At 38.6% G+C, this 13377-nt stretch overlaps 1 protein-coding gene across 16 annotated transcripts in view; it reads left to right on the top strand.

Annotated features, from left to right (window-relative positions):
- Positions 1 to 7432: 7432 nt before the first annotated feature.
- Positions 7433 to 13377, top strand: part of LOC143283900 (C-Jun-amino-terminal kinase-interacting protein 4-like) — a 161254-nt gene continuing 155309 nt past the window's right edge. For all 16 annotated transcript variants that reach the window (XM_076590313.1, XM_076590307.1, XM_076590306.1 and 13 more), the window contains exons 1-4: positions 7433 to 7887; positions 10442 to 10562; positions 11650 to 11720; positions 12692 to 12786. In XM_076590313.1, the coding sequence (XP_076446428.1) occupies positions 7597 to 7887; positions 10442 to 10562; positions 11650 to 11720; positions 12692 to 12786 (578 nt within the window). In that variant the 5' untranslated portion in view covers positions 7433 to 7596. The remainder of the gene's footprint in view (positions 7888 to 10441; positions 10563 to 11649; positions 11721 to 12691; positions 12787 to 13377) is intronic.

Raw genomic sequence — 13377 nt, 5'->3', positions numbered from 1 at the left:
GCATGTAACAACAACGATTTTGTACAGGATTGGTATAAATAGTCATCATTTTACTGAAATGGATTTTCATACGACATTTTCTATCACACACATATCTAGAAATGCTCTTCTTCATTGATTAGTTATCGCTTCTTGTCTGCGCTTAATTGAATGAAAAATATATTTTGCTACAGAACGAGATCGATGTTTATCTACACCGTCCAGCAGAATGTTAATCTGAACATTGACATACAAACCAAGAAACTTTTTTCTGAGATCAACATACAAAGGGCATGCATATATAAAATGATATTCATCCTCATTCACACTTTTACAAAATGGGCAAAACCTTGCAACCGGATTTTCAGAGTATCTCTCATAGTTCTTATTTAGCGGCAAGACTCCAAGTCTTATTTGTTTCAAAGCGACTCTGAGGCAATAAATATCCAAATGTACAAAATAAAGTCCAGTTCTGAAACCATCTTGCATGGATGAATATAAAGCGTATCTTTCCTTATCTCTGACAGATGCCGACCATTCTTGCACATACATATCAATCAGTCTCTGTTTGAACTGTAATATAAACATCTGCATATTATCAACTCCTTGATTCAACCACACATAACTGAATCCAGTTTTACACAAAATTTCTCTAATTCCTGTTACCCAACACCTTTTACCGTTCCCATCTAAGTTTACTAGCATAAGATACGCCTGTTTAGGTAATCTATCTAAATTCATTTCTAATAATCTGAACCAATATTTTACGGCTTTCGTGTATGAGTTAACATATAATGGGTATCTGCCTAATTCTGAGTATACTAGTTTGTTGGGTGTTTTGAGGGGAACACCGAGAAATCTTTTGCAAGCTAATAAATGTATTTTTTCGACGCTATCTAAACGTTGCAGCCCCCAAATCTCTGCTGAGTACAATAGAATAGACTGAATTTTGGAGTCAAATATTTTGAAAAAGACTTCTCGGGACATCTCTTTACAATTGTTAAATGCTCTGCATAGAAGGTAAAGTGCTTTTTTTGCTTTTGTTACTAGATGCCCTGTGCCTACATTAGCACTCAACATTGTTGTGAATGTGAATCCTAGGTAACAGTAGGTGTTTACCACCTCAATTTCCACACCTCCAAAAAAACATTTTTCTTTTTTACCCAGATATCCCCCCTTTCTGAACACTATTATCTTAGTCTTACTTCTATTAACATTTGACCTCAAGCTATCACAGCATATTTTCAAAGAGTTAAGTTGTGTCTGTAATCCACCTGGTGTAGTTGCAATTAAAGCTACGTCATCAGCAAAAAGTAGAATGAAAACTTCAATAAAAGTGGGAAGTAACTGTACACCATGAACCCCAGTATCATTTATATAATTGGCTAACTCATTAATAAAAAGTGAGAAAAGCGTGGGACTTAACCCACAACCCTGTCTTACACCTACAGGACAATCAAAAAACTCGGAGTATTCTCCATTCGAACGAACACATGAAATGAGAGAATCATACATAGACTGAAGGCAACAAAAAAATTTCCCTTTTATCCCCTCCTTGTGCAATGTTTGTAACAATTTGTTATGATGGACAGAATCGAACGCCTTTTTAAAGTCAACAAAAGCCACATACAGTTTTCGACCATTGCTACTTAATATTTTCTGGGCAATTGAATACAGATTGAATATGTGATCGATTGTTGAATAGTCTTGTCTAAACCCAGCCTGGTTTTCAACAATTACATTGTTTTTCTCCAACCAGGCATATAATCGTTCATTCAAAATTGAAGTAAAACATTTGCAAGTAACATTGATTAAAGATACACCCCTGTAGTTATCAGGATTATCCATATTACCCTTTTTGAAAATTGGTACCACTATAGCTTTGGCCCACTCTTTGGGATATACGCCACTATCTAAAATCTGATTAAATAGCATCATTAAAAAGTTAATAACATTGTGTCCACCAGCTTTCAACATTTCTCCTGTAACACAATCGGTTCCGCTGGCTTTTCCGCATTTTATTTTCTTAATGGATTTCTCTACTTCCTGATGTGTGATTACTTGATTTAAAGCATGTTCTTCTTCTTCCTGGGTATTACTTTCTATGTTTATTTGATTATCTGTACTCTCTTCATTAAAACTGAATACTGTCTGGAAATGCTCAAACCATTGCTGGATACTTATATTTTCACTGTTGCATGATGTTTTCTTTAGTCCTATTCTTTTCAGATCATTCCAAAATATCGAAGACTTATTCATATTTTTACACAGTTTCTCTGCTGTTTCACGCCGGGAACTCGTCCTTTTGGTTTTCAATAATTTTCTGTATGTTTTTCTACTTTCCACATACAATATTCTCATTTCCGGACACTTACAATTGCAAAATGACTCACTCTTATTTTCCATGTACGTCATCCGTTGTTCTGACATGTGCAACGTCCCAAGCGTTTGTGCTTTTGGTATAAACGTAACAGTCTTCGACATTCCCGCTTTGCCTGCCTGCATTCCTCATCAAACCATTCTGCTCCTTTTGACTTCTTCCTATGAGACATGTTTTTCACCATACACTCAGCAGCTCCAAGTAAGTACTGATTAAATAATGCCAGTGCTAAGTCAATATTCTTGTCTATTTGGTTTATGGCTTCATTCAGATTTGTCCATCCCTCTTCGTTTGTAAGTTTGTCTTTGTATTCGTCTTCTTTGTCTACATTCCAAACTATTTTCTCTATAGTATTGTATCCATTTCTTTTAATATTGTTCTGTGAATTTGTATCAGTTCTTACCTCTGTAAACAATGTCAGCTGTACTGGCAAATGATCAGAGTCTACAAGTTCTTTTACAACTAACTGCATATCTGACAATTGAGTCAATAAGTTGCAGGACATCAAAAAAATAATCAATTACACTTGATCCACTATTAGACATAAATGTACATGCAGAGTCACAATTCCACTGTACCATACCGTTCACAATAAAACAATCTGTAACCGTACACAGATCAACCAGCTGATTCCCAAAAAGATTCGTTTCTAAATCATCAGACTTTCTTGCAAATGTGTGATCATCCAGTGTAACACTGCTACTTACCTTCTCAAAATTGTCCTCTGTTGGCTCATAGTTTTTGTTTGCAGTGCGAGCGTTAAAGTCTCCAGAGAGAAGAATATGAAAATTACCATATGTTTCGTGTAGAGACATGATACATTCATCAATTATTTCTACACCATATCCACCGTGATTGTTTTTCCAGTAATTGGAATCATATGGTCTTATATAAGATGAAATAAACATGACATCACATTCGCTCCTAAACAATTCTTTAGACATTCTTAATACAATGACATTATCTTCATCGGTTTTTATATGGGAGATGAATTTGGAAAAACGTTTGTTCGCAAGCACCATAACTCCTCCTGAATGCCTCCCTTGCTTCGTGAGTTTTGTCGCTTTGGAGATAAAACAGTCATAATTTTTAAAAATAGTTGAATCGATATCTTCCGTAACAAAAGTTTCAATCAATGTAATGAAATCATGAGCGGTTATATAATCTACAAAATCTGGATTAGACAACTTCCCAATCAGCCCACAAACATTATAATTTAGAAATGTGATGGTTTGACACATGCTTGGATCATTGCACCAACTCGACTTAACATTTACATTTAAAGTAGGTTCAGACAGTTTTGCAGTTTGACATGTATTTTTTAGTTCACATGAGGTAGTTGATGCCCGGCCTGACCCCTATTTGCTGTCCCGAAGACACGCAGGAGAAGCTGCCTGTCTTTCTCCGCCTCTATCACTGCTATGAGAACCACCACCGTTTTTGGCCTTTTTGAACGCCTCCTTGATATTGCCCTGGCTGCCTGAACGTTGTTTGGTGGTTCCTGCCCGTGTTGACATTCTGGATGGCCTCTGTTCCTTTGCGTTGGTCTGTACCTTGGCCTGAGAACGTCTGTGTATGTCCGACACGCCATCCTTGACAGCGTCTTCTGCCCTGGCCTTTACCTGTCCATGCTCAGTGTCCACTAGAGGCTGATCCCCTGAGTCTTCTCCACACTGGGTGTGACCGTGCTCCACTGCATCTGACTGCCCGAGAGGAATGACAGCCCCACAGACTGGTCCTGTTGATTCTGCCGTCCACTCTGATGCCGCTGCGTGAACTTCTGTCGACACTAACTGCCCCGTTGTCTGGTCTTCCGTAGTTATCTGACGATCTTTGACTGAAGATAGCGGTGACTCTCTGTGGACTTGTGACAGGTCACCTGTTGTAGGACACTGATGGGAAACTTCTGGGTCGTCCTCCTGCTCTTCCTCGTCATCGCCAGATGGTGGGTCTGGATTCGGTACTGTATTACAGTCCGACAGCTGGTCGACGTGAGACTCTTCCCCTGCATCTCTAACGTCACTGACCTGATATACGCGTGTGCGTGTTGTTGTAGTCTCATGCTGTGGTTCAGAGTACTCGTTGACTTTTACTCCTAATCTGACACCATTGTGGTCAGTCATTACTTGTCTGTTTGTTTGTTCCTTTGGCCGTGAGTAGGTCCGCTTCTGCTTCCCAATCTTTACAATTATTCTCCTGTGTTCTGCCCCCGACGAACCACGAAAGATAGAGTTCTGCCTTCTGCGCCTGTCCCATTCTGAAGGGTTTTGTACTTGCCGTCTCTCCCAGCGTGCATGGTTTCTTGATGTGTAATAATCATGTTCAGAATTCCCTTGTGTTGGACGTCCACTCCTGACAGCCTGGCTGTAAGTTTTGTTGCCAGGAACTACACGGGGCTCCGCTGACCTTCGTCTGAATCTAGCATCACCAGATTGCTTTCCACCGTTATTAGAATGCCCGCCATCCTTGTGAGCTTCAGCTCTTGACCACCTATCTTGGTAGTCTGCCACTCTTTCTTGTCGGTAATCAAAACGTCTGTTAGCAGAGCCTCTCACCGGATAATCATTGCCTCCAAAATATTCTTGCTTTTCCACCACTTGTAGTTTGCCTTTCCAATAGTAGGCTCTTTTCCCTTGCTTGGTGTGGAAGTCAACCATCCCTCTTTGTCTCGTGGTCAGCTCTGAGGCCACTCTGATGTTGTCTTCGCGTAGTGCTTCCCTCAGGTCTTGATCTTGCAGAATTGCCATCTTGTCCTGCCACCTGTGCATCTGCACAACAATAGGCCTCGGATGATCTGAAGAGTCACGCCACTCTCCCACTCTATACGCCCTGTTGATGTCTCTGTGACACCAGCTTCGCTCACAGGAATATTGGTTCAGGATGTCGACAATTACATCAACTGTTGGAAAAGAGTAGGTACCTCCTTCTGGTACTCCCATGAACCTCAGGTTACAGCATTTCAAGTCCACTTCGTTGAGATCAACAAGTTCTTCTAACTTGTTGAGTCGTTGATCGAACAATTCCCAGTCTTCGTTCAGAACTGCGATGTCGTCTGTGGCTCTTTTCACTTCCTCTCTATCTCTCTCACATGTCCTTTTCATCGTATGGATCTCAGCATTAATGTTCCCTATGGCACTGTGCAGTTGCTCCAGACTGCAGCTGAGAGTGTTGCCAATGTTCCGGGAATGTGAATTCATCATTTGTATCATTTGGTTAAATCGCCAGTCCATCATCTGAAGTAAATGTGTGAATGCTTCATTTGTAGATGACTCCATTATGTTGTGTTCCTTTTTTTAATTATACGATGGCAAGAAGGTAACAGTATAATTTTTCTTCTCTTCACGAACCTGTGATATCGTCGCACAGTCCATCACTTGCGTCCGCACATGAGAACGCGAGCCTGCCAAACAAGTTCACTGTTTGCACCCTGACAAACAACACAGCCTGAACTTGCTCGTGCAATCTATTCACAGCACAGTGTCCTATTATTCACATACCTGCGCTTTCGTCATACAATCTAACCCTTGCGTCCGCACATGAGAACTCGAGCCTGCCAAACAAGTTCTCTGCGCACTGACACACAACACAGCCTGAATTTGCACGTGCAATTTGATCACAACACAGTGTCCAGTTCTGAGCTGTGATCCATATTATTTTTCTTCATAATTCCTTGTAATATATGAACATGTAATTAAAGTTTCACACAGTCCACTAATCTCAAAATCACTTTGTTTGATGAAGTCACTGTACCTTAAAGTTCATCCTTGCCAAAAATTGTGATGATCCGCTCTGTTGACGTAAGGTAATTTAACATTTTTTGCAGAGACTCACAAACACGACCGTTCAGATCAACAACAACAGGAAGTCGCCGAGAGAGAGAGAGAGAGAGAGAGATGTCAGTGCGGGAAAAAGAAAAGTTGGGTGAGGATGGTTCACAATTTGTAATACATGTAAGTATACAGAATCGTAGACATGACCAGACTAGAGTTTGATTTCGTTAGTTTGTGTCATTGAAAGGAGAAGATCGAAAACAATGTTCTATGGGGTGGTACGTTATCAACTAATTGACGTATTTCGACATAGTTTGTAAGCCTATTGTCAGTGGCCGGCAATATTATACCAGAGTTTCGGTCTGGCTTTCGGCACGCATGTACTGTCTAAGTTTCTCTTTGAATGTTGTGGTGGAAAAGGGTTCTTTGAGGTGTTCGGGGAGATTGTTCCAGCAGTGTGTGCCGGAGTATGCCAAACTCGATTTATAAAGGTCTATTCTTGGCTTGGGAAGAATAAGAGTCGAATTTCGGGAGTTTGGGTTGCGAATTTCATAGCAGACAATGGTTTGGTGTAGATAAGTAGGACATTTACCGAATATTATTTTATGCATAAGTACGCAATTATTCAATATTAGATGCTTTGTCAAGAGAAGAGGTGCTGGCAGTTGATATTGATCAGACTGCATGTGTTTCGTAAAACACCATTGAGATGTTTTACAGCACGTCTGTGTACGGAATCTAGTTTTTTTATGTGCACTTCGCTGCTGTTGTCCCACACGTTTGAAATGTAATTAATTCTGGACATGATGTGAGAATTGAAAAAGAAATAGGAAGCATCTGGACTGGCGACATGTTTTAAACGGGATAATTGGCAGCCGGCGTAGATAAAAATTTCAAATAAGATTAGCTTGAAACCCTATTTGTTTTAATGACATCTCGAATTTCTAATAAATTTGTTAAACGGTCATATTCATTTGAAGTTTTATCTGTCCATACTATAATTGTTTATTATTGTGTGAATTAATACCAGATAAAGTAAGACATTGAAATCATTTCGTGTTCTGAGTCAGCTATCAGTGAAATTTCTCATTGTCTTCTGAGTGTATATAAATATGCATACTGAAAATTTAAGTCAGAGATTGAAAGCACAAGCTTTTGTCACTGCTGGAATAGGGATATTTTATGGACTTGACAGGTAGCGACGTAGAAATTCCAACGTAATTTGGGAAGCAGACGACGCCATATTAAGGAAAATATTACGCATATCCGGTCATGTGACAAGCTATTCTGCTGCAAAGCAATATGGAGGACGATTGTTTTGTATAGACAGTCAGATTTTTACCGTATTTTGGCATGTGATAACTGTCGTCCTCCGGCTAATTAGAGTGTCTCGGAGGTCATCATCGATTTACTAGACTACTGTCTGCCTATTTATTTTAGAAATCAACAAATCACTTGGGTGAAATAATGGCAGAAACAATTTATGTCACACACACAGAAGAGGGCCATGTAATGTCTGAGAAAGTTCAGACACTGGCTGCAACCGTCTACAAAGAATTCGAAAAGGTTATCACACGTTATGACGAAGATGTTGTGAAAGAACTTATGCCGTTAGTTGTTGGTATCCTTGAGAGTTTAGATGCAGCGTACACGGAGAAACAAGAGCTTGACGTGGAAATCGAATTACTACGTGAAGACAACGAGCAGTTGCTTACCCAATATGAAAGAGAAAAACAGCTACGCAAAGCAGCAGAACAGGTAGGTGGGCACTTATCGAATCAGTCCAGTTTTATGATTAGCATGCTACAGCCATTCTCATCAATAATCGTTGGTGAGTGTATTATTTTTGGTCATTGTTTCAGTTCACGTGTCATGCATGTGACTTTACATGCTTGCACAGCAATCGGTGTAGAAATTGATTCAAGGGAAATTGAGAAGCAAGGCTTACTATGAAACTGGGGCAATACAAGACTCAATCAGCCAATGATACTAACTGAGGCAAACGAAAGAAAAATGCATAAGGTGAACTTGGACAATCACAATGACATAAATTTATACACTGAAAATTTTTAAAAGTAAACAGTTTCATCATAGACAGATGAAACAAGTAGGCCTATGTGTGTACATGTGTGCATTAACTTATTAAGGAAAGAAAGTCAGTGCATGCCACTGACAGTTAGTTCATTAGGAAACTGTATATTAATAATATTTTTATCAATAGGCTATAAATGCTCAAAAGCCCAGAGCATGGAACAGCCTGCCAGCTGACGCCGTCCTGTCCCCCAGCCTTGACACCTTTTCTTCAAAGGCGTCAGGCCTACACTAGACCCCCCCCCCCCCCCCCCCGCCCCCCCCAATCCCCCTTTTTTTTTTTCTTTTTTTCCCCCTGCACACTCCCTAAAACGCCAATAATGGTCAAAATGTTGACCGTGGGTGTACATGGAAGAAGAAGAAGAAGAATGACAAGATAATGCCTGAACTTAAGTGCCATTATGCTATAGTTCTGAGAATGGTGTGGAAACATTATACACGTATGTTTGTTTTTATAATTGCAGAAGTGTGTAAGTGCGCATTTGTGAGGGACACATTCGTATCATAAATTTGTGCATATTGGTCTAGGGGCTGCAGGAGTATGTATAGAAATTACGTGTGTACATGTATGTAAACATCATTACATCCCAATACATGTGTGTCTCACTGTGCTTACAGTTGCATGTGTGTATCTGTGTGTGTATGGGTGCAGGATGGTGTATAATTCAATTGTGAACAAATATGGCTTGTCAGTGTAGGTGTTTGTGTGTGCGCACTCTTGTGTGTGTACTATACTACTAATAAGAAGTGGAAAAACAAAAAAAACAAAAACAACAACAACAACAACAACTCGAGTGGATTACTGCTTTTGAATGGTTTGAGACATTACATTACTTAATGAACACTTACATCTATCACAAGTTGTGTGCCATTAGTATTAACATGAATAACCTCAATAAGTTGGAAATCAGAATGGCCAGTGCAGTTTTTATCAAACTTCATACACACAACTATGTGCATGATCACATAAAACATGATCATAACAATATAATAATCATTGGTCATACATGACAGTGAGAAACATGATGAGCATCCTGTGGACAAGTGAAAGTCTAGTTATATGCTGATATGTTTGGTCTAAGCACTTACATTATTATACAAAGACGGAGTCATTTGCACAACAGGCTACAGATCTGGGTGGAGCTAAGTGAGAGTTACCTTTGGGTGCTCATCATTTTTTTGCCTGTCATTCAGTCAGTTTTCAGTCATACACACACACATTGACACAAACATGTAACATTTTATGTGTATGACCATTTGTTGTGTTTTTTTACCCTGCCATGTAAGTACCCATATTCCATTTTCATGAGTGTGCAAGCTGGATGTGTTCTTGTTTCCATAACCCAGTGAGCACTGACAGGGATTACAGGATCCTTAACCAGTGAATTTTATCTTCTGAGTGCTGATAGCTTGAAGGTGATGCAGGCACCAGCAGGTTTGCACATAATGTATGCAAACCTGGGAAATCAGAAAAATCTCCACCCTAAAACACCAGGTGCACAGAAACTGGTGATCAGATTCTGGAAACTGTAGGTAGAATTCAGAATTCTAACCATTTGACACCACACACTTTTTGTGTGTGATGTTTCTTTGTGTGTGTACATGTTTGTACTTTTCATTCATTTGTTTTACACATTGGTTTTTACATTGTGCATAACAGTTGAGCATGTTTCATATGGAAAGGGGTATATAAATTTAAAACTACTATTATAGATATTATTTAAATTTGTAGTATACAGGTTAACTGTCTTGGAGCATTTCACTGAAACCACAAGTTTATGTTTCATACTGAATACAATATCAAGAGAATGAAATTTTTGTATTCTCATTATTAGAAAATACAGATCAAGCCATAACACTAGATAAATGACAATTTAATGAACTTTAGTGAAACTGAAAGGAAGATTGCTTCACTGTATCATTTTGTCATGTTTTACTGTTTTTGGTTGTTTTTGGTTTGCTTTAAGACTTAGAGTGTTATATAATATACTAGAGTGAGTTGGAAAAATTGTGCATCACTTGCATTCAGCATTGTTAGTATTTTAGCCTTTTGGCCCTTGTGTAGAGCTAGTTAAGTGGATGCACTTGATTGTGTTGCTTGCTCTTTGCATTCTCAATCAGGTAAATTGGACTTTGAGTGTATCAATGAATACAGCTTAACACTGACAGGATATTCAGAATAATTTATTAATCCATGAAACTAATGTTTGGTGCTGACCAGAAATACTTGGAGATGGAGGACTCAGTTGAGGGAGAAAAGAAAGATCTGGAAGAGAAAGTGGAAAGCTTGGAATCCATTGTACGGATGCTGGAACTGAAGTCCAAGAATGCTGCTGACCATGGTGAGTTGTGTGTGTTTGTGTGTCTGTGAGTGTGTGAGCATACACATGTATAATTTAGCTTTTAAGCATGTGATGTTTGTATACTTATGTAGCATGAAGACTAGACTGTTAATAGCAATTTATGTTTTACCACCCTACACTATATCAGCTGTATTTATTATATATAAAAAAAAAAAAGATAGATAAAAGTAATGTTTTAAAAAAAGAGAGAAAGTGTGTGATGTTTAAGATGGTCTTTTATAATTGTATACTTCACTGGTCATCAGAATACTTATGTGTCTCACTTCCTTCCCTTGAGTGCATTTTTCATGTGAAGGGTAGGTAGGCAGGACTAACTGCAAACAGCGTGTAATTGCAAATGGTTTCTGTACCATCCCACTTCGAAGCGTTCTCACCACACACATAACACGATTTAACGTCTGCTTCGACCTCGTTCTGATACCTTAACGAATCTTCATTTCCAAGAACCAGTCAGACATTAGCTATTTCTGGCTATTTCCATGGTCTTTCTGCTCTTTGCACACCACTGCCGACCAAGTTTACAAACGTGCTGTCACAGTTATTATATTTGGACAGGATAGCAGATTCAGGTCTGATAAAATTCTTGACATGATAGTCCATGCCAAATTCTTGTCTACAAAAGCAAAATCAATAACACAACAACACAGCTTAATCATTTCAGAAAATATCTGAAACTGAAAAATATATTTTGCTTGTGAATATGTCTTTTAATACATTTACAATAAGCAGTAAAAATGATAAATATATAATGATGCTTGTACAGTTGTAGTACTTAGGAATTAAAAAAAAAAAAGGAAGAAGAAAATGTGTACATATGAATGCTGTCTTCACACCTGTTCATGTGCAAGTGCAGAAAAATTACAGATGGTGTGAAACAACAAAAAATGTTAAATTCTTAAGCATTCCAGTGAAGGAGATAGAAAAAATAAATGAACATTTAAAGTTAGATCTTATGCAATTGAATATTCAGCCATATGCATTAATGTTTATAATTATCATTTTAGTATTCAAATTTTTTTTAAAGTATATATGTGTATTTATGTTACAATGATAATGTGCATTGCAGTAAGCAGACTGGAGGAGAAGGAAGCTGAAATGAAGAAAGAGTACACAAAACTTCATGATCGCTATACAGAGGTAAACATATATACAATAGAACTAGAAGTAGTACCTATTCTTTTGGCATGGGATAGTGTGTATGTCTGTGTGCGTGTGTGTGTGTGTGCGCGCGCATGTGTGTTTGTGTCCATGCGTATGCAAAGCACAGACAGTTACGGACAAATCCACTAATGATGAAGGCAATCACACTAAGATTATATTATTCTTTTGTCACAAGAGACATCTGTGTGTGAAATTCAGGCTGCTCTCCCTGTGGAGAGTACATCACTACAATACAGAGCATCCGGTTGTTGTTGTTGTTGTTGTTTTTCTACTGTCAGCAGCTGTATTTCTTTTCCTATCACCAAGATATACGTTTCTGCAAATATTTGCATACATATCATGCACACATATTTCAGTACAGACACATGATCTGTACTGAGCTCACAATAGTTGTATATTTAGGTTGCACATTAATTATATAAATCAGGGAAAGAATGATGAGGAAGTGAGGGTTGTTCTTGTGTGTGTGCACATGTTTTAAAGATTCAAGATATATTCTTGTTGGATGTAGTGACGCAAACTCAGGATTTTGATTGTTTATGTATATTCAGTATTGTGAGATTTTGTAATACATGATCACAGCTGATATTTTATTTTAGAATTTATTTTGGTAATATATGAGTATAAGTTTAACTGATTTTTTTTTTCAAAGTATACTTTGGGATACATATTTACTGCTGATTGTTTTAATAAAGTACATATTATCATTGTTTATAGGTGCATGCAGACGACTTCAGTGTTTCTTTGTTTATGATTACTTGTTGGTATTAATCAATAAACAATATTTCTATGATAGTGTTAATGGATGATCTGAATTACGTAACAGCAGTGTTCATGTGCTTGTAGTAAAGTGAGCGTGCATGTGTGTGAAACTTTAAGACAGAGAGAGAAAGAGTGTGAATTTTCATGGATAAATGTGAAGCTGAGTGGTGTGTTGATTTGGGCAGCTGTTCAAAACCCACATGGACTACATGGAGCGGACCAAAATCCTCATGGGCACTGACAAGATAGCAGAGCTGACAGGCAGCACCACTCGGGTCAAGTGAGTTCCTGCAGTGAATTGTTTGTCAGTGGGAACTGTTCCTGTGTGTTGTGTTGTGATGCCTGTGGTGGTCACCCCTATCATCAGACTCGGCTTCTGCTGCTGTGCCATTGGTGGAACAGTTGTTGCATTGAATGCTCAGCACTTGCAGTGACCATGAATTGTTTGTTTTGTCACAAGGAAATAAAGCAGAACTAATGCAGTGTTGTGTGGGGAAGGAGAGGAGTATTGAAAACAAGGCTGTGGCAAAGAGAGCAGGAAGGAAGTTTTTGCGTGTGGCTGTTGACGGAGAAAGGTGAACACTTGGACTGGGATTGCTGTGGACGTGAAGCAAGGCTAAAGGAAGGAGTTTATTTCTAGTCAGACACTGAACTGGTCCTTGCCTTGCAAACAATGGGCAAGACTGCTGAAAGTTGTGTTTGTGTTGATGCTTTGCTCAGCTGGTGCTTGTGCGGTGTGTCTGTGTGTGTCTGTGCTTGTGTAGTGTGTGTCTGTGTGTAATATGTAATGATATGCGTGTTTGTGTGTATTATGTGTGTATATATTATGTAACTTTTATTGATATTTTATGAACATGTTTATGCAGTATAT

This window comes from Babylonia areolata, chromosome 7 (assembly GCF_041734735.1).
Source record: "Babylonia areolata isolate BAREFJ2019XMU chromosome 7, ASM4173473v1, whole genome shotgun sequence".
Lineage (NCBI taxonomy): Eukaryota > Metazoa > Mollusca > Gastropoda > Neogastropoda > Buccinidae > Babylonia > Babylonia areolata.
This window is presented reverse-complemented; position numbering and strand designations above follow the sequence as displayed.